Source organism: Pinus tabuliformis, chromosome X (genome assembly GCF_031772625.1).
Source record: "Pinus tabuliformis cultivar Carrire ecotype Pingquan chromosome X, CPIR1, whole genome shotgun sequence".
NCBI lineage: Eukaryota > Viridiplantae > Streptophyta > Pinopsida > Pinales > Pinaceae > Pinus > Pinus tabuliformis.
In genome coordinates this window covers 482,503,472-482,525,521 of record NC_142308.1, presented here as the reverse complement: position 1 = coordinate 482,525,521, position 22,050 = coordinate 482,503,472, and the positions used below count along the sequence as shown (strand labels likewise).

Genomic DNA, 22,050 nt, shown 5'->3' with positions numbered 1-22,050 from the left:
CATAGCAAAGGCTTAAATAGAGGGCAATGTAGAGACATAATTTCAAGTAACGGCTATATTTGAACAATAATGTTTAAATTATAATATTATAATATTAATATATTAAAAACAAATATTATTAAGTAACGGTTATATTAAATAGCTAGTTTTTGAAAAAAATATTTAAATAATGATATTATTTCATTAATTTATTAAAAATATTAATAGGTAACGACTATATTAAACGGCTAGTTTTTGAAAATAATATTTAAATTAATTTATTAAAACCAAATATTACTAGTTCTTGAAAAATAATATTTAAATAATGATATTAGTTTATTAATTTATTAAAATATTATTATGTAACGGCTATATTAAACGACTAGTTTTTGAAAGAATATTTAAATAGTGATATTATTTCATTAATTTATTAAAAATATTAATAGGTAACGGCGATATTAAATGGCTAGCTTTTTAAAAATAATATTTATAATTTATTAAAACAAAATATTACTAGTCCTTGAAAAATAATATTTAAATAATGATATTAGTTTATTAATTTATTAAAATATTAATATGTAACAACTATATTAGGTGGCTAGTTTTTGAAAAATAATATCTAAATTAATTTATTAAAACCAAATATTACTAGTTTTTGGAAAATAATATTTAAACTGTGATATTAGTTTATTAATTTATTAAAAACAAATATTAATAAGTAACCACTATATTAAACAGCTAGTTTTTAAAATAAATAAATAAATAATCAAAGTCAAACTTTAAAGGAGGGGAGTCAAAAATTAAAACAACGAGTGAAGACCCTAATCAAGATAAGATCATTTGATAAATAAAATAACTAATGGAAATAAAATAAAATAAAACAAAATATACACAAGTCAACAGATATATATATATATATATATATATATATATATATATATATATATATAAAATAAAAATGAATAAATAAAAAACAAAACACACACACACACACACATATATATATATCCAAAGAAAAACAATCAATAAATAAAACGGGGTCAATAATAAAATATGGGGCTAAGGCCCATTAAACAAATAACAAAATTACTAAAAGGAGTTAAGAATGAATAGGATGATAAAATACATAAAAAACACGAAGGATCAAGAAAATAAAATCTAATGAAGAATAAATCAACAACAAATACTATAAAAAGGATGCCAATACTTACAAAAAAAAAGAACTAGGAGGACAAGAGAGGGACCCAACTTCTACTAATATTCCAACCATCATCTCTATTCAAATTATTGGGTCCTAATGATGAACCACACTTGTTGGTTCGAAACGCGTTAGCCAAAAAATTCTCTCATGTGATTTTTACCAAAAGAAATAGAACGTTGGCAGAATCAGTTACATGAAGTAACTACGCTAAATTGCAACATGATGACCCGGTCGCTACGCTGTGTGTCATCAGAGGTAAGAAATCTGCCTATTTATGATGGTCTGAATGAGGTAGATATCTTTTTGGATGCATTTGAAAGGGAGGTACCAGAAAAGCAGCGCTTCCAGGCCTTGGACTGGGCACTACGCACTACGCCTGCAAGATGGTGGGGTACACACAAGGGAAGCTTTGATGATTGGCGTGAATGTAGGAGGATGATGAGAACATGATTTGGGAAGCCTAAGATGCGACTGATAGACAAGTACGATGGGAAGAATGATCTGCGCGTGCATCTAGCCAAATGGATGCAGGCTTATGGAGAAAAGCCCCAACCTGAGTGGGTGCACCTGTTCTATCATACCCTGGATGTTATCCCAATGAATTGGTATATAGAAACAGAGCTCTGCCATGAGACAAGCGAATGGGATATCCTACGTGAAGGATTCATGATGACATTTAGTTTTGAGGATGGGTTTGATAGTATTGATGAAGTGCTACAAGAGGTGAAAGAAACTATCTTTAGGATACCGCAGGATCCATTAGACCCGATTCACCCTAAATGGGCTACTCAGCTGAGTCGCACGCTCGAATGTTATAATGTAATTGCTGAAGCAGAGGATGAGGATCCGCAGAAGATTAACATTCTAGAAACAGAAGGCCACCATGAGGTTCAAGGACTGTAGATTGAGAACCCTGATATAACCGCATCAGTGAAAATGAAACAAGTGAACATTGGTATGGAGGCAGATCCCTAATTCGCGAAGATTGGAGACTACTGGGACGACATGATGGTGGATAAGGTCATTGAATTGCTCTGTGAATACTAGGACTTATTCCCCACCAAGTTTACAGATCTAAAAGGAATAATCGGGGACCTAAGGAGCGATGAAGATCACGTTAAAGCCCGATGTGAAGCCAGTTAAGCAAAGACCTTACTGTCTCAATCCGAAATACAAGGAGAAGGTCTGCTTAGAGCTAGATAAGACGCTAGCGACAGGCATCATTGAATCTATGGAAGAATCTGATTGGGTAAGCCTAATGGTGGTGCAAGAGAGGAAGCAGAAGGATGAGATAAGGATATGCATGGATCTCAGAAAATTGAATGACGCTTGTGTGTATGATCCTTTCCTGACTCCATTCACGGATGAAGTTTTGGAAAATGTAGGCAGCCAAGAAGCATATTCCTTCACTGATGGGTTCTCTGAGTACCACCAAATCAAAATTGCACTGGAGGATAGGAGAAAGACAACCTTCGTGACTGAGTGGGGTTGTTTTCAATACACTGTAATGCCATTTGGATTGAAGAATGTGTCTACAATCTTTTCGCATGTGGTTGTTGTGGCATTCAAGGAATTTATTCATAAGTTCCTGGAGGTATATTTTGATGACTGGATTGTATTTGGGCTGGTTAAGCACCATGTAGCAAGCTTGCGCCTGATGTTGGATACCTGTCGAAGATACTAGATTACGCTCAATCTCAAGAAGTGTCTGTTTTGCATTCCTTTTGGGAACCTATTGGGGCATGTGGTTTGCAGACAAGGACTGATGGTAGACCCCACGACGATCGCGGTGATACTAAACTTGGAAGCACCGAGGAGTGTGAAGTAGCTACGCACTACTCTAGGACATATGGGATATTACAGAAATCTTATCAAAAGCTATGCCCAGATCACTGCACCTATGGAAAAAGTGTTGAAGAAGGATGTCACATTCTGCTGGAACGATGATTGTAAGAAAAGCTTGGATATATTGAAAAAAAATATGGTTACTGCACTGATTCTAGTCTTCCCGGACTGGAAGAAAGAGTTTCATGTGCATGTTGATGCGTCATGTATAGCGCTGGGGGCAGTACTAACATAGGCTGGCGGAGAAGGCTTGGACCATCCTATCACGTTCACAAGCTGTAGATTATCCAAAGCAGAGAAGAACTATTCTACCACTGAACGCAAGGGGCTAGCTATGGTGTATGCACTCCAGAAGTATCGGCAGTACTTCTTAGGAAGCCATTTTAAGATGTATACGGATCACTCCGCGCTGAAGTACTTGGTCAATAAGCCTGTGTTGGGGGGCGAATCTGCAGATGGCTCTTATTGTTCCAAGAGTACGATTTTGAAGTTGTTTTGAAACCTGGACGATTGAACGTGGGACTACACCATCTGTCATGCATCGAAACTGGGGAGGAACCTACTAACTTGGAAGAAGGATTGCCTAATGCACAGCTATTTGCAGTGCATGTCACGAATGGTCATTTTGAGGATATAATACACTTCCTAACAATAGGAACTGCACCGGAAGGATACTCTGTCTAGCAAAAGAAGGAATTAGTGGTGCACGTGGTAAATTTCTCTATCATTGCTGGGCATCTATACAAGATGGGGACTGATGAGATATTGTGACGGTATGTACCTAAGTTCGAACAAAGCAGCATCCTCATGGACACTCATGGGGGCGCCGCGGGAGGCCATTATGCAGGGAGAGAAACCGCGCAAAAGATTCTACGCACAGGGTTGTGGTGGCAAACTCTTCATCGGGATTCAAAAGCATATTGCAAGGCTTTTGATGTATGTCAAAGAATGGGCAATCCATTGCAGAGGGATGAAATGCCTTTGAATCCACAACTGACATTGCAACCCTTCGAGAAGTGGGCAATAAATTTTGTAGGACCCATTCAGCCACAAGGGAAGACAGGAGCAAGGTACATTATCATTGCGACATAATTTTGACTCGTTGGGTGGAAGCGTAGCCGATGAAGGATTGCACAAGCACAATTGTCGTGAAGTTCCTATTTGAGCATGTACTAACGCGATTTGGATGTCTAAGGATCTTGATGAGTGATCGTGGTACACACTTCCTAAATGAGACGATCAACGCACTAATGGAGGAATTTCAGGTATGTCACCAGAAAATCATACCTTATCACCCATAGGCTAATGGGATAGTGGAGGTGTTCAACAAAGTGCTTGAAAACATGCTGACCAAGGTTTGTAATGCTCAACGAAGTGATTGGGACCTACGCATACCTGCAGTATTGTGGGCTTATCGAACGACATGCAAGAAGTTGATGGGACAAACCCCTTTTAGGCTTGTCTATGGTGTGGAAGCTGTAATGCCTATGGAATACATCATGCCTAGTCTGCACATAGCAGCACTCACAGGTATGACGAATTGCAGAGCTCTGGAAGAGAGGCTTGTGCAACTAGAAGAGCTCGAAGAAGAAATATTTTTGGCTGAATTTCACCAGCAGGTCCAAAAGCAGCGTGAAAAGGCATGGCATGATCAACACATCAAGATGCGCACATTTAAGGTAAATGATCTGGTTTTGTTGTATGACAGTAAGTTTGATAAATTTCCAGGAAAATTTAGGATGCACTGGTTAGGGCCTTATGTTATTAAGGAGATTACTGATGAAGTAGCGGTACAGCTGGTCAAGTTAAATGGAGAACCCTTCCCAGGAAAGGTGAATGGCAACTGCTTGAAGCCGTACACCGGCAGTCTGGCCATGTGACTAAATGAAAGTAGCACAGTCTTAGCACTCCAGGCAGCTGAAAGGAGGTGCAGGACTATAAACTACACTTCCCGATTTGGGTAGCTACGTGATTGGAAGATGGTGCGAAGCAATGATGTGTCATTGGGTCCACGATAGCGTGAAGGTAGTTGTGCTACCGAGGGAGAAATCACACAGTTTGGCTGGAAAGTGACTGTTAAAGTCACTGTTCATGAAAAGATTACAGAAGTGAGGACAAATGGAGTGGGCAACCCAAAATTTAAGACGAGATTTATGGCTTAGATCCTTGAAAATCTGCCACAAATCCAGCATTAATGAACTGATTTTGGGGGTGACAGTCGGATTAGAATTCAAATTGCCCTATAAATTACAAGTGGCTGCCCAGCAATAAACACTTGGAATTTTGAGAATTGAGTTGTTGCGCTCTCAGGTGCACATGAACTATGAATTATTTCAAGACCTGATAGTGAGTCCAACGTTTGAACAATTGTCAAAAGAGACACAAGCACTAATGAAAAGCGTCATGTCAACTTGTGCAAAAGCTATGAACACCGAAGGAGTGGCCATTGAGGAAAATGTGTAGGAAATTGATATGGGGACCGAAGTAGCTGCCCCGAAAATGGTCGAAGTATTGGCGGAGGTCCCTAAATCCTTGAGAATGTTGAGACTGAAGCCAACCCCAACCAAGGATACCATGAAAGACAATAAGGGAAAGTAGCCTTCCATCCTAGTGCATGCGTCGCCGAGACAAAACCAACCAAATCCCACTGCCCCAGAGAAAGGCAAGGCTATAAACCTAGAGGCAGAAGAGGAGGATATCAAAGACATCACCATGGGCGATGAGGATGTGGGAGAGGAAATAGAGGAGGTTGAAGCCCAGGGTGTAGACCTTATTACACGGTTGCCGGAGTATGTCCCTCCATGCAAGCCTAAGTCTAAAGTCCCAAAAGACATTGATGAAAGTAAGACTCCCCTACAAACCCCATTGCTACCAAATGAGATCACTTTTGACAGTCCATGTTTGGCACGGGTGCCGATTTTGAAACTCGAAGATTGGGACTTGGCGGACCATGAGAAGTTCCCACACCTGGTGACTGAATAGTTGATGCACCACATCATAGACACAAATACGAGGATGACTGCACTGGAGCTGTGGAAGTGGCTCAGAGGAGTAGAGAAGATAGGATTACTCAACTGCTCTGGGTGCCGCACTATAACCGCACACTCGTGACAGTTTTAGTCATCAAGCAGTTGCTGTTCTTGGTGCATGATGGGTGTCTGTGGCTGGAGGAGCCGATACCCATAACCGATATGTTGATTCACCACATAACGCATCTACCGTATATAGGCGAAAATCCAACTATGATCTTTGGTGGTAAGGGTGGTGAGTTGGCACTCGCAGAATCAATGAAAGAGAAGTTCAAATTGGTGAAGAAGTCACGCAGGTACACTATCTCTAGCATTTGCGACCTTGCTGTGAAGGTGGAAACGTAGATCCTTGCAGGGAAGGTGATGCAGAAGTGCCGCACCGACGAGGTGTCGGTGCCTGTCATTGTGCTCGCACAACAATGCACGGAAGGAGTCCAGTTTAACTGGTCGGACTACCTTCGAAGAGAGTTCCTGACAAACTGCCATGAAGCGCAAGAACAAAGCAAGATGTTCCACTACACGTGGCTCTTGCTATCGATTGTGCTCATAGCGTGGGAGCTACCAGAAGAGATCTAATTCCCTGCAGTCGCCCCAGACCTTCCTGAAGCAGCGAAGTATGCTTCGCTATGGGTGACCAAGGATGCAGAGCGCGTTCGGGACAACAAGATCTTCTGGATCTTGATGGAAATGAATATCAAGATGGCTATCAATCACAAGCTGCGATTATCACCCACGGTATATGCTAACCTGCAGATCTATGCCAAATTCAAAGCTGATTTCCATCGAATATCAATCAGGGTGCGGAAGGACCCTGCGCAAAAGTGGTACGATTTTCCATACCTAGCCACAGATGATGCCATCGATGCAGTGTTGGATAAATGGCCAGCAGAGTGGCGCACCACCATGGACTTGGCGGTGGGTGGAAGCAAGTCCGCCGCACAAAAGAAGAAGGATGAGGCCAAGCTGAAGATGGCATAGCTGGTCAAAAAGAGGAAGAAGGAGGCCGCTGAGAAGGCCAAGGTAGAACAGACAGGAAAGGAGGCAGGAAAATAGATAGGTGGCACAGAGCAGGGCTCTAATAAAGGCGCACGGTTGCATTCACCTGAAACTGAAGAAGAGGACATAGAGAAGCATGATGCAGACCCTCAAGAGACATCCGACCGCCTTAAGTGCCTGAGAGAGATGGAAAAGGGAGGGTCTAGAAAGAAATCCAAGGTGACCAAGACCTTGCTTTACCCTATCACACTAATGAAGGGAGATTTATGCGACATCGATGACATAGTCAAAGATGTCACTGCAGAGGCCCTGCAACAATTTGAAAAGTAGCAACAGATCATCCTAAGGTCCATCCAGACTAGGCTGCAAGAGTTGCAGACCGGCGCGTCGCAAGTTGGTACGGTGTCTAACAGCTTGGCTATCAGCACATCAGAGGCTATCGATATGCTGCGAACGAAGGATTCCAGTGTGCTAGTGCTATCGAATGGGGAACTGACAACAAAAAATGAGGCTGACAGGCCCGTTGTCAGTGCCTTGAAGGGAATGGGATTGAACTTGGCAGCGCTCCTGTGCAAAGAACTCCACCTCTTACGGGATGGAGTAATTGCAGAACTGAGGGCCCATGAGCACTGCGCCCTCCAAGTGATCAGTGAATAGAAAATAAATAATGAGCATATGGCCTTACAGAGGAATGTTGCCATTGCCGTCGAGGCCGAGGCAACCAGCCAGAGTAAGAAGATCATACAGGTCATGGAGGATGCCTGCAGAATGGTCCCAGAATTGGCCATTTTGGAGGAGGAGCCAGTCAAGGTCTGCATCTGTAAATTGGCCACAGGGGTACGTGACACTCGGATGGAGATGGGGTGGGCTCAGTTGGATCTGAACCTGCAGAATACAGAGCTCCAGTTGAGGGCTTAGCCTTCAACACCACCAGAGGTAAAGGAACAGCAGGTGGCCACTGTCACAGAAGCAGTCACGACAGTGGAGAGTGTAGTAGCAGATTACACACAGTTGTTCGAACAATCGTTTGAGGTCCTGACCAGCTTGCAGGAGGACCCAAACATCCAGAGGCTAGAAACGGAAGCGCACGAACTCCAACAATGCTATGACAAAGTTAAGGGAACAACGCGAACCATCGTGCTGACACAGAGGTTAGCCAAGCTGCAGGAAGCCAAGCAGTTGAAGGAACAAGTGGACACAACACTGCACAAGGAAGTAGTGCTAAAGGTGAAACTAAAGCCTTGGCTGGAGGAAGCTTATGCAGTCATAGGAAACATTGAAGGCAAGCTTGCGACTCTGCAAGCGATGCAACAACAGATTCAGGCTGACAGTGCAGGGCAGTAAATGAGAAGATAGTCAAAGATGCGAAGCAGGTAGCAGCTCAGTGCACAACCGAAGTTGCGGTCATCAGGGTCAAGTTGGATGGGCTCCACGCAAAGATCTCTATGCCTACCGAGTGACTCGGGGGCGAGTCATGATGTTTGTGTTGGGGCCCTGTTGGGAGCAGGATCCCCCAAGGACATTTTTGGGGCTAAAAGCCCATGTTTAAGTCAAATTTTTGTAATATTATTGTAAAGACTCCGCATTTTGTGGTCACGGAGCACGAAGGTGTTATGTGTCACAAAGGGTAGTCCTCCCTTAGTTTTGTAAAGTAAAGTTAGCCATAAGAGATCTACCCATGGTCCATGGACCATGGGATTGTATAGAAAGAGCTAAGCTCTAAGTAGTTGGAGAGACACAACATGTAAGAGAGTCATAGCCTTAGAGAAAGAAGTCTAAATCTTGGGTTGTAGCATAGGTAGAGGATCTGCAACTGAGTGCGCAGAGGCCTAGGGTAGAAGTCTGTAGTTGAGTGCGCAGACTCTTGCAGCTGTGTGCACAGGGTGAACAGAGTCTATAAAACTTGGAAGATATTAATAAAAGGAGTTATTCCACAATTTCAATGTATTTTTTCTATTGATGGCTTTGGATATTTTGTGTATGAATTTCCTTTGTTATGCTTATATGTTGCGTGAATGAATATAGTTACATTGAATAATTAAACGCAATTATGAATATCTGATTACGCGATGATAAACTTAAGTATTCGGCAAAATAAGCAAATCACTTAGGGTAATTGAGGAATTTGCACGGCGCACTACCATAACAGCGTGGAAGTACCTGAGCCCTAGGTTAGGGCTGTACGAAGGTTGGTCATGTACTTTCACGAAGGTATTGAAAGCCAGAATAGAGGTTTGTCTTATAAGCCCTAGAGCGAGATCACCTGCGCGAAGGCAGTGATAGAAGAGATCAAACAACATCACAACCATCTAAGGGTGCGGAAACTTGGTTCCAGCATCCCCCCCCATACTGCTTCGGGTGAGACTTTGGTCTGCACTTTGCAGGCTAATGCCGAAAGGGCCAGTAATGTAGGGATTTGTTTGGATAATTAATGTTGAACCTGGGTCAGGCCCCCTCAAGCCAACAATTAGGTATGATTGATGAAGTTTTATCTGTTGAATCAGGTATGATAGATGAATCTTTTCCTATTTGCAATGTTTCTTGGCATTATGAAGATTGGTTGTTAGAGTCTAGCGCTTCTCATCACATGAATCCGCACAAAAATTGGTTCACTACATATCAAGTTGTGAATGGTAGTTCTGTGTTTACAGGTAATAATGTATCTTGTGAATATGTTGGGGTGGGAAAGGTCAGAATTAAAATGTATGATGATGCAATTAGAACATTGAATGATGTTAGAAATGTACCTAAGTTGAAAAATAATTTGATTTCTTTGGGAGTATTGGACTCGGAAGGTTACAAGTTTATAGGTCAAGGTGGAGTGTTGAAAGTTTCAAAGGGTGCTCTGGTTGTTATGAAGGCAGAGAAGATCGGAAACCTTTACAGAATTAAAGGAAGTACTTAGGTAAGTGAGACAACGACTGTATTTGAGAAGGAAGAAGATAGTCACCTATGGCATCAATGGCTAGGTCACATGAGCGAGAAATGCCTTCAGGTAGTGATGAATAGAAAATTGCTTCCTAATTTGAAATCATTGAGTTTGGATTTTTGCAAACATTGTGTATATGGAAAACAATGTAGACAAAAATTTAAAGCCGGTAGTCATAATAGTAAAGGAATTTTGGACTATATTCATTCTAATCTTTTGGGACCATCTCCTACAGTATCTTATGGAGGTGCATCTTACTTTGTAACATTTATTGATGATTACTCCAGGAAAGTCTAGGTCTATATGTTAAAAATAAAAGCTGATGTATTTAATGTTTTTAAATAATTTAAAGCTATGGTGGAAAAGAAAACATGAAAAACAATTAAATATTTAAGAACTAACAATGGCGGTGAATTTACTTCCTTAGAATTTGAACAATATTGCAAGGATGAAGGGATTGTTAGACATAAAATTGTTGTATATACTCTTAGCAAAATGGCATTGCTGAATATATGAACTAGACTCTTATGGAGAGAGCGAGAAGCGTGATAAGCAATGCTAACCTGCATAAGGAGTTGTGGGCTGAAGCAGTATCCACTACTTGTTATTTGGTAAATAGATCACCTTCAGTTGCTATTAATTATAAAATTCCTGAAGAAGTTTGGTTGGGTCAATATTTTGATTATTCATATTTAAGAATTTTTGGTTGTAATGTCTATGCTCTTATTCCAAAAAAATTGTGTTCTATGTTAGACCCAAAAGAAAAATGTTATGTCTTTGTTGGATATGATGATGTTGTGAAATGATATAGGTTATGGGATCCTTCTTCACGTAAGATAGTCATTAGTAGAGATGTAACATTTGATGAATCTTCTCTTCTAAAATCAGATGTTGAAAAGTTGAACAGGAACAGGTGTCACCGAATCAACAAATTTAGTTGGAGACTCAACCTTTTTCGAAAAGTCGGAAGGAAGAAGAGACTTTTGAAGAAAAAGATGAAGAAGATGTAAAGGAAATTGTAGAAGTTTAGGAACCAATTCAACAACCAGTCACTCTAAGGAGGTCTACAAGGGAAAGAAGAACACCCAAAAGGTATGAAGATTTTGCTTCCTCTATTGCATTGATTACTGAAGATGGGAACCTTCTTGTTATCATGAAGCAATAGATGATGCAGATAGTGAAAAATGGAAGAAGGCTATGGATGAGGAAATGGATTCCTTAGCCAATAAAAAAACCTATGATCTTGTATAAATTCCTAAATAGAGAAGTGTTGTCAAATGCAAATGGGTCTTCAAATTGAAGTGAAATGTTGATGGAAGTATTGAAAGATATAAGGCGAGGTTGGTAGCAAAAGTGTATTCTAAGGTAGAAGGTATTGACCTTCATGATATTTTTTCAGCATTCGTAAAACTTGTTTCTATTCGTATTGTGTTTGCACTAACTGCATTACTTGAACTTGAGTTAGAATAGTTAGAAGTTAAAAAACTTTTCTTCATGGAGATTTGGATGAAAAGATTTATATGGAACAACTAGAAAGTTTTGTACATGGTCGCAATAGAAGATTAGTTTGTAAGCTTAGGAAATCATTGTATGGTCTGGGGAAGTCTCCCAGGCAGTGGTACAAGAAGTTTGACTCCTTCATGGTGAGTCAGAACTTCACTGGAAGTGAGTACGATAATTGTGTGTACTTCAAAATTTTCAATGGCATATTCATTATCTTTGTTTTGTTTGTTTACGATATGCTTATTGCGAGAAAAAGCATGGAAGAGATCAATAGGTTAAAGGCTCAACTTTCTAGGAAATTTGATATGAAGGATCTAGGAGTTCAAAAACATATCTTTGGCATGGAGATACATAGAGACAGGAAAAATGGAAAGCTTTGGCTATCACAACAGAAGTATGTGGAGAAAATACTTGCAAAGTTCGGTATGGATAATGTGAAACTTGTCACTGTTCCTTTAACTTCCCATTTTAAGCTTTCTTCGAGTTTGAGTCCTACAACTAATGAGGAAAAGAAGGATATGTATCATGTACCATATGTATATGTGGTAGGAAATTTGATGTATGTGATGGTATCTACAAGACCTGATATTTCACATGTAGTTGGAGTTTTCAACAGGTTCATCGAAAATCCAGGAGAAGAAAATTGGCGAGCAGTGAAATGGGTGCTTCAGTATTTGAGAGGCACAAGTGACCATTGTATCATAATTAATGGTAGTGGAAATTTATTCTATGGACATGTGGATGTTGATTATGTAGGTGACTTGGAGAAAAGGAGATCTATTATAGGATATGTCTTTACTCTTGCAATTGGAGCAATTAGTTGGGTGTAAAAGCTTCAAGAAACAATTTCTTTGTTCGCTACAGAAGCAGAGTAAATAGTTGCTTCAGATGCTTGTAAAGAGGCAATATAATTGAAAGGTCTTCTTGATGAGCTTGGAAGGACACAGGATAAAGTGAATGTATTTTTTGACAGTTAAAGTGCTATTCATTTGGCTACAAATCTAGCTTATCACAGAAAGACTGAGCACATTGATGTAAAATACCATTTTGTAAGACATCTGATTGATGGTGGCAAAGTAGCTCTCAATAAGGTCCACACACGGGAGAATTGTGCAAACAGGTTCACGAAGCCAATATTGGTAAATAAGCTACAATGGTGTTTGACTTCGTTTGGCTTGCAGAAAAAAATGATGAATGGGCATGGGAAAGGGATTAGGAAAATTGTTGTCAAGGTGGAGATTGTTAGGAATGCCAACAATTATTGTTAAATGTAATTATCTTAGTAAATATGGGTTTAACGTTCAAATAGTTGTGTAACCATAGGGGGTTATGTAACGAAGTTTTTCATATTAAATTGATGGTTTCCCAAGAAGCTTGATGTAATGGTTGGAGATTCGTTTTGAACCTTGAGCAATAAAATTTTTAATCCCTTGCCTCGTGGAGGTTTCCTTGACACACTATCAAGGTTTTACCACATAAATTCCTTGTGTTTTCTTGTGTGATTTAGTTTCCAATTTTTGTGCATTTCTTTCTTATTTTTATAATTTAAAGGGCTCAAATACCAACATAGTTTAATTCCCACAAAGGTGGCTCCCATCCTCAACCCCTCCCCATTAGATTTGAACCTCTAACTTGGTGGGGATTAAATCCCACACAAACCAATTGGTTTGCACCTCATGGGTAAGACTTGAACCCACACAAATAGGGAAACACATTATTCAAACTACTTGAACTAAGATAATTTGACCACACTTTTGTAGATTTGAGCAATCATGCATTGTCCCTTTCCCCACAAACAAGAGGGCTCAATGCACCAAATTTACTTCTAATTGGTTTCTAACTTGGTTTGGCTTGATCATAACCTCAAAAATATGTTGTTGTTGTTGTGAACAATAGCTATTTTAAATAAGCCACATTAATAATATGAAATTACCTTTTAAAAATTAAGAGTGTGTGTGAGAAAACTATAAAATCTAACTCAAAAAGTGACAATATAAAATTAAAAAATGCAGCTACAAAATTTCGTACTTTAAAAACTTCAATTTTAAACTTAAAAAAATTGTTATATATATCAAGTTATTACTTCTTAATTATATACATTTAGAATTAAGCATATAATTTCCTTTTAATATAAATTATCTTAAAATCATTAAAATAAACCATTTTCATCTACGATCCATATATTTTATGGACAAATTTAAGATGATTTATTTTTACTTATTATCTACACATATTATACGAATAATCAATTCTATTTTTTTTGTTAGTTAAATTTCTTCTATTAGATTTCCATAAAAACAATGAGTACAAAAGGTGTCCCCACAACCCCCATTACCTCATTTTGACCAGACTTGTTGGCATTGGGCGTCGGAGGATGCCACATATAGACCTTTACATGCAGTATTTCCTCTAGGCTTAGAAGCCATACATCACATAGAGGAGACAAAAAGAACAAAAATATTAACAACAACATATCAAGGAGGAGGATGGGCGGAAGTACAGGGGGAGCAACATAATAACTAGCACGTTCATGCATGTGGAAGTCAATGTGTTCCATATGAGCTTCCAGATTACGAAGATGATCATTAGTTTGACAATGGTTCTGTCGAAGGTTGTTCAACTGTTCCAAGATCTCGTTCTGGCTTAATTGAATGTCATTCATATATGAAACTAGTTCATTGCAATCCTTATACTTGTGGTCACGAATAATATCCATGTTGGCCTGGATGCCTCTTAGTTTCTCCACTATAGAGTCCAAGGAGGCTGGAGCAACTATACGACCTGTAGAATGGTCCACAGTGTGAGCCACCTCACCTTCATGTTCCATACTTGCAAAGTTTCCAAAGGAAGAGTTGTGGTTGTGGGCTAGACAACCAGCATTGAAGTGATGTCTGATCCCACAGCGTGGCCTCCCTCTATGATGCGACATTGCCCTCAAGCCTGAAGGATTGACAAATAGGGTCTTTGAGTGATCCCAAAATCTCCTAGCTAGATAGAAATAGGAACAACAACCAGTAGAACATTGAAACTTTTCTTTCTAAAAAATAGTAAATACTACGCAGGGAGAGGTTTTGCAACAAGCGAAGATAGACTTCCCTCAAACAGAGCAATTTCCAAGAATAAACATGTCACGAAAGCCCATAGTCACCCAAATGCTAAATTCATTCACCTAATTGGTCATAGAGTCTACCCACAAAGCACCAGCCTCGAAACAACAACAACCTGGAAAACACAAGCAAGCTATAGACGAGGTTGGCCACTAATGCTATGCCAAAACAAGGGCAAAGACAAAAACCAAGCTTGCACAAATAGAGACTAGAATCAAGAGAAATGAGTAGAGCGTGATCACTTAACACCCCAAGACACAAACCCCATAGCTCAACGGAATCCCCTTTGAAGTTCTCCCAAAGTTTACCCACAAAACTATTGACAAATAAATTGGACAAATATAAACAATGTAGTAGGGTTACTTTCTCAGTGCATAAAGGGAAGCTCACCTTGAAACTACAATCCAAATTGGGGAGAAGGTGCCTAAGTTCCCAACCAGACGTTGAGCCAAGAACTAATTCACCTCTAAGGGTCGTACCTGGGTCCCATATACTAATTTGAATATCACAATTGATCCATTCTGCTGCGAGTCGGCTTGCCACTGTGTTGCAACCACTGAGCCAACACCTAGGCGAACACTTATGGTCATTGTCGCGATCCCTGCTATTCTCTCTCCACCCAAAATTCATCGCCCAAATTCCAACAGTGGAATGAATTCCATCGCGCCTATTAACATACCCGTCGTAGTTCATGGATACTCCTTCCAGCAAGCATACCAAAGTCTAGAGCCATGCATTAATGATTGCATGTGTGTCGCGTGAGGGAAGAGTAACCCCGAGGTCCTCCGATTAATTATGTGTCCACCCCATTGGGAGAATAATTTTAAATTTTATATTAAATTAATAAATGTATTTTAAATAATAACATAAACTTCTTTATTTTATCTTTACTCTTTTCCATACGAGCAATAACGTAAATTAAAGCTATGTAAAAGAATCATTTTATCTTTAATATAATGTTTTTATTTTATTAGATATATAATAATTAGTTAAATTTAAATAATTAAAAAATATATTAATAATATAAAAAAATAATAAATAATAAATTAATTTTAATATAAATATTTTAAAAATCAAATTATTAATATAGCTATTAAATATTAAAATTTAATATTGACATTTAATATTTTACATGTTGTACCACATGTAATTTGAGTGTTTACATTATACAAATATTAAATAGAGTTCAACTATAATTTAGAGATGTTGCCTCTTGCAAATGGTATGGATTATAAAACTTTTCATGGAAAACGGCTCTTACTATTTTAAATAATAAAATTAAAATTAAAATGATTAATATATATTTTAATAAATTTATATATATTATTAGAGTAATTTTAAATTTGTATATTTAAAAGATATATTAATTTTTTTTTAAATATAAATTTATATATTGTTTTTTAATATATTTTAATATATAATAAACATATAATTTAATTTAATTTAAGTTTAAATTTTAAAATCTAATTACAAATTTTATATTTTTTTTTATATATTATTTTTGCCTTAGTCTAATGATTATGTTTTTTTGCTCTGAAAGTTATGGAAATTCCAGTGATATTTTGTAAAATTCTGGTAGGGATTTTTGTGAATCCAAGCAAAAATTGTCAAAAATCATAATTTGATATGCTTTAGAAGTTTTTGATGGTGCTGAATCCATTTCCACCATCAAAAACATGATTCAAACACTGCTTCTATAAGATTTTTTGAAACCACTTTTGGCCATCTAAGCAATTCCTCTACCTCCCTAAGCGACTCCATTATTTTTAATATATTTTTATATATAACAAATATATAACTTTATTCCTAAAATCGCTATATTAACATACACCTTCACCAACACCTAAATTATAATTAAAATATCTCCATATAATAATCAAAACAATAACTCTATGTTCCATACATAAATATACCTACATAAATATACCTAAATCAAATTACACATAACAAATCCTGAGGATGGTTGGAATGTCCACATCCTGACACCATGAACAGAGTAATAAAGTGCAGAAACAACACTACTACTGTGAATCTACACATCTGACAATATTTATAGTTAGGGAAATACATAAATACCAAAAAAGTTGCCACACTCTAGTTTTATTATATTCATTCAAAGGGCGGGCTAAATTGGTCCACTTTCTAGGCACACTAGAGTGACCAATACATAATGATTACAATATCCAAAATATATTATGAAACCTATAGGGTGAAGAGAAACAGTTAATCCAAACTATAATCTTACAGTAGAGGTCAACTGTCCAGAACAAGTAAAGCATACTTATCAATCACCCATAAATCTAGGTTGGCCTTGCATATGTAGAAGACCAAGCATACTCAGTAAAAGAAATCATCCTCGTCATCTGGCAAAGGTTGATCAGCAACTTTCCGAATTTCTTCCTCGATGTGTTGTTGCTGTGAGAGATCAATATCAACTTCTGGGGGCTTCAATGCAGGGGAGGCCACAAAATGAAGATTTGGATCACTGCAGGCCCCAGGGTGAGAACATAAATATTCTATAAATATTCTACCAGATGAAGGGGCTAAAACCAAATTTATTCTTGAAATTGTCAAAAGGAAAAAGAATTGTAGAAAAACTTACCCAGCAAGTTTCTTTGCAAGATACAGAAATGGTTTTTCAAAATTGTAATTGCTTTTGGCTGAGATCTCATAGTACTGCAGATTCTTTTTCCTGTGAAAAGTAACCTGCTTGGCCTTGACCTGTCTGTTTTTCACATCAACCTTGTTCCCACATAAAACAATGGGAATGTTCTCACAAACTCTGCACAGAATGACATGGTAAATATACATAATGCTATCTGATAGACATGGTCAAGAACTTACAGGTAAGTAGATGGTCAAGAACTTTTATCTAAAGAGGCCCTAGCTTCCCTTAGTAGATGTCTGCACCCTTGATTTCATATCAATAATCACTAAACTATTGCCACAGATAACTAAACAGAAATTTAATAACACCAGGAATATGTCTGAAGTCACCTACCTGCAAATGTCTCGGTGCCAGGTGGGAACATTTTTATAGGTCAAGCGAGCAGTAACATCAAACATTATGATTGCACATTGGCCATGAATGCTGTAGTCAGGGTGATCAGAGCCTATTTAGTAGGTGAATACTTACATCAAAGCTGTTAATTAGAATATTCTTATAGTTGAAATTAATCTATCATGACAAATTTTATAATAAATAAAACACTTACTAGTATCCATCTCTTAGACCACCAAATTTCTCTTGTCCAGCAGTATCCCAACAATAAAATCTGATTTTCCCACAGTTTGTATAAAAGTCCAATGGATGCACTTCTACACCAATAGTAGCTGCAGGAAACATGGATAATTAATACAAATGTTTAAAGCAGTTGCAAATACTGCTGATAGGGATTTTGTTTTCAAAATTATTTTGATACAACACTACTCAAGACATTTTTAAGGACAAATATATTGAATCAAAATCAAGCTAATTGTAATAAATTTCTGCCAGACATTAAGCTGGAAGACTGGACACCTAGATATTTCGAGATATATGTAATTCTGGTGTAAAAGTGTCAATTTGTTAATTTGATTAATGTTTTCCAAATTTTTATGAGTAAAGTTTGTCATTACACCAAAACTTGCAGGCATCAATCAATTTCCAAACCCTTACTATTAACTAAAATGAACTATTACTCGAGCATTCTCATAAAATTGATTCAAAACACTAATAAAAAAAACTTCCTAAAAATGATGAAAAACTCAAATCCAATTTATTTCATTTTTTAACTACTAAATCCAACCTTTTTTAACAATATAATTATTAACTAAAATTAATATAAAATAGCTAATCCATTACAACAATAAGAAAAAGTGACCAGAAGAAAAGCAGCATGAATCAGTAAATTTTTTTACCTCAGTAAACCCAAGACAGTCTCAAGTATGATAGCCTTCTCCCAGAATGCATCAATCTTGGTATTTTTGTCTGAGAATCATATATTTTTCCTTATTTGAGTAGTGGGTTTGTTAATGATTTCTGGGCGTTATGAATTAGTCTTAAACCTTAAAAACCACATAATAAAATTTTTGTTTGGCTGGATTCCTGAGAGGGTTGCCAAAAAACTCTTCCCAGAAACCTCCATTAAACTAATAAATTTAAAAACCAACTTCTGAAATAAAGCTTTATTCCTGTAAGTGATTGTCATCCTAAAAAAATTCATTGATTCCCATGTTGCGTTGGTCAGTCCCAGGTCTGGCCTACAAGGAGATGAATAAATATATCCCAGAAATGTCCAAACGTTTATCTGTAGAAGCCTGGGATAGAATCAGAGTACGTCGCACCAAATTTCTATCCTTTGATCTTCTTTATATAAAAATAAGATAATCTACAAGGAAATTAAAATAAAATAATGGAAATAAAAAATTATATTCCAAATTCGCTTAGATTCTAAAACAAAGTATAAATTCTTTTAAATTTATAAAACCAAATCATTTTTTTAAACTTCTTAAACATATATAGTCTAACTTGAAATTAAATCACAAAATGAGTAAATAAAGCTAGTAAATAAAAGGAGTAAATAAAATTATAAAATACTCATTTTACATATTATCTTAATAATAATAGTAATAATATCTATTTTTAAGGTCACAACTAAGTCAGGAATCAAATTGGTGTATGAGACCCTCTTGTTTGTGGGACAAGGGATCCACCTCGGCGCAGCGATTTGACTGCTAAGTCTACAAAGACATACATACTCTACCCCCTCTGGTTTTGAACTTATGACCTCTTAAGAGGAAACACATGCTCTTAACCATTAGGCATATAACAATATATATAAAAGAGTATAAGACTTTTATATGAAAGAAAAAGTCCTGGGATCAAAAGAAAACCTAGTAAATAAAATGAGTGATAGATGATTTAGTTTTATATTTTAAATTATTTTCAATTTAATTTTTAAAATAAAGAAAAGTATTTTGAAGGAGTATTAAATAACATAAAATATATTTTTTATTTTTATGGTTATATACTATTTTGATATAATAAATATCAAAGAAAGTAAAGAATATAAGATCAAACATATAGAAAGAAAAAATAAAGATGTTATATTTCTCAAGATCATTCTAAAATTTTGTAATAAGTTTATTAAATTTATTTTAAATTAAAATTTTAAAATATAATAATAATAATAATTAGTTAATAATTTTATATTTTTCCAAATTAAAAAAAGAGTTAAAAACTAAAAACCTAATAACATCGTACTTACAAATTATCAATAAATAATTTTAAATAGTTTGATTTTTTAGATAATTATGATTAATCAACTAAAATCATAATTAATTATAGTTATTTCTCTTACTCATTAAATTATATAGACTTTATAACTTTTATATTAATAATTATTATTTTTATAATTAATTAAGTTATAATAAATTTTACAACTTTCATATTTTATTAAAAAATATTAAATTATTTAATGACATTCCAAAAAAATAACAAGTCTATGGCTATTTTTTTTTTAAATTATGAATTTCAAAGGTTTCATACTATTATAAAGGTATTTTAACTTTGGACTGAATTATATAGTTGTAAAAATTTGTATTCTTTACTTTTTATCTGAATAGTAATAATCTATTTCATAAATATTTGAAATATTTTTTTAGTTTATAATTAATAAATAATGGTTAAATTTCACAAGGTGATTTTAGTCATGAAATTTAGAAGAAGATTTCAAAACATAAAAGTAAAAATAATTTCATTACATGGAAATATGGGTATAGAAGAAGGATTTTAAAATATAAAAATAAAATTAATTTTATCAGAAAGAAATATGGTATAGATAGAAATAGAATTTGATCCCTGAGCTTATTTGATTGTTGATTCTCCAAATATCTTGATAATGGGAGGGACATGGGTCCATGTCTCTCTAATTATCGAATATTTAGGAAATCAGTAATCGATATAAGTATGCAGTACCAAACCAAAGATTTGGGGAATCAGCAATCGAGATAATTATGCAGTGATTTACTTGCAATAATTTTTTTTTTTAACTATGGATATATTGTTAAAATTTAAAAACAGATAATGAAATAGGATAAACAGTGAAATTAGACCAATAGTATCATTCTGAAACCTTGAAATTCCTACTCTGTGCACAGAAAATTCAAGTCCATGAAAAGAGTTCCTGATCTTACGTTCATATTTTTTCTCGAATTCTCCAGTTAAGTGTCTCTTGACAAATGTTGTCTTGCCTGTCAAATACAGGGAAAAAACACGATCATCTAAACAATCGTAACATTGAAAAAAGATACCCATTATATGATATCACAGAAGTCCACTGAAAAACTTCTGCAGTCCTAAGTTTTTCAGTCCTAAATATTACTTTGGATACGCAGTCCTAAGTTTTTCAGTCCTAAATATCACTTTGGATACGCAATTTTCGCTGCAAAAGGCAACTAATTCACAAATCTATATACCTGTGCCGCCATCACCCACAATCACAAGCTTGAAGCTGGGGCAGTTTACATTTGCCTGGACATGAAAAGTTCAAAATGAGGAAACAATTAAACTTGAGGAAGGTCCTCCATTAAATCTTCCGTATCAAAATTCTGAGAAAAAGGCAGAAATTGCGTTAATTGTGTCAAATCTAAGGTCTAATTTCAGTCCTAATTTGCAAAAACATACCATTTGACCAGCCATTTTGATAACTTCTGTATACAATTTTTTTAACGGTGATGTAAGATCTACCAACAAACAAGCAGGGTGTGTTGTGGAACTCTTAATAGACCAAGACAGGCTCTCACCCCTAATTAGTAGTGGCACTAGCAGAATATGGTGACGATATGTCATTCTCAAGAATCTTTGAAAAACAAACTCAAGAGAACAAACACATAATCCACGTATACATGAATGCTAGGCACAGTATAATTCTCCTATTTAGCACCTTCAACTCGTGCCCCACAAGCTTTCAGGCTTTCAGGTTTGCCCTATGTAGGTGGGGTTACAGATTTTTAAAATTTAGTTGATATGGGGTTTAACTGTAAGTTTCGTGGGTTTATCTTATTGAGTATATATATGACCTGTTGTGTCTTGCCTAGAAGAGTAGGCAACCTCATAGTGGCGGCTCTTGTTGAGGCATAAGTTTCCTGCTATTGTGTGGGTTGCAGGCGGTTGCACGTAGCCTAGGTTTATAGTGGCAGCCAGTTAGATTTGATCCTGGGTCTGTTTAGGATAACTCTCACCAGTTACCGATTGTCCTAGATTTAAAAAAAAAAAATTAATTGAAAAATGGAAATATGGAGAAATTGTGTTTAGAAGTTTTGATTTACTGAATTTTATTTTTTAAGTTTGATAGGATTACATTTTTCAATATGTCTAATATATCATTTCGATTTGGCGAGGAAATTGAACTGGTAACTTCATATCAAGGAATGCCTTAACAGAGCATAATCACTATCAATCCAAAACCTCATGAACTT

The 22,050-nt window shown here is 36.4% G+C and overlaps 1 protein-coding gene across 1 annotated transcript; it reads right to left on the bottom strand.

Moving 5' to 3' along the window:
• Positions 1-16,611: 16,611 nt before the first annotated feature.
• Positions 16,612-21,368, bottom strand: LOC149140778 (GTP-binding nuclear protein Ran1A-like). The gene is made up of 7 exons (XM_089447582.1): positions 21,257-21,368; positions 21,049-21,103; positions 20,767-20,823; positions 17,805-17,922; positions 17,591-17,680; positions 17,192-17,371; positions 16,612-17,074 (listed from the first exon to the last, which is right to left on the bottom strand). The coding sequence occupies exons 1-7, from the start codon at positions 21,269-21,271 to the stop codon at positions 16,927-16,929; spliced, it is 663 nt and encodes a 220-aa protein (XP_089303708.1). The 5' UTR covers positions 21,272-21,368; the 3' UTR covers positions 16,612-16,926.
• Positions 21,369-22,050: the final 682 nt, after the last annotated feature.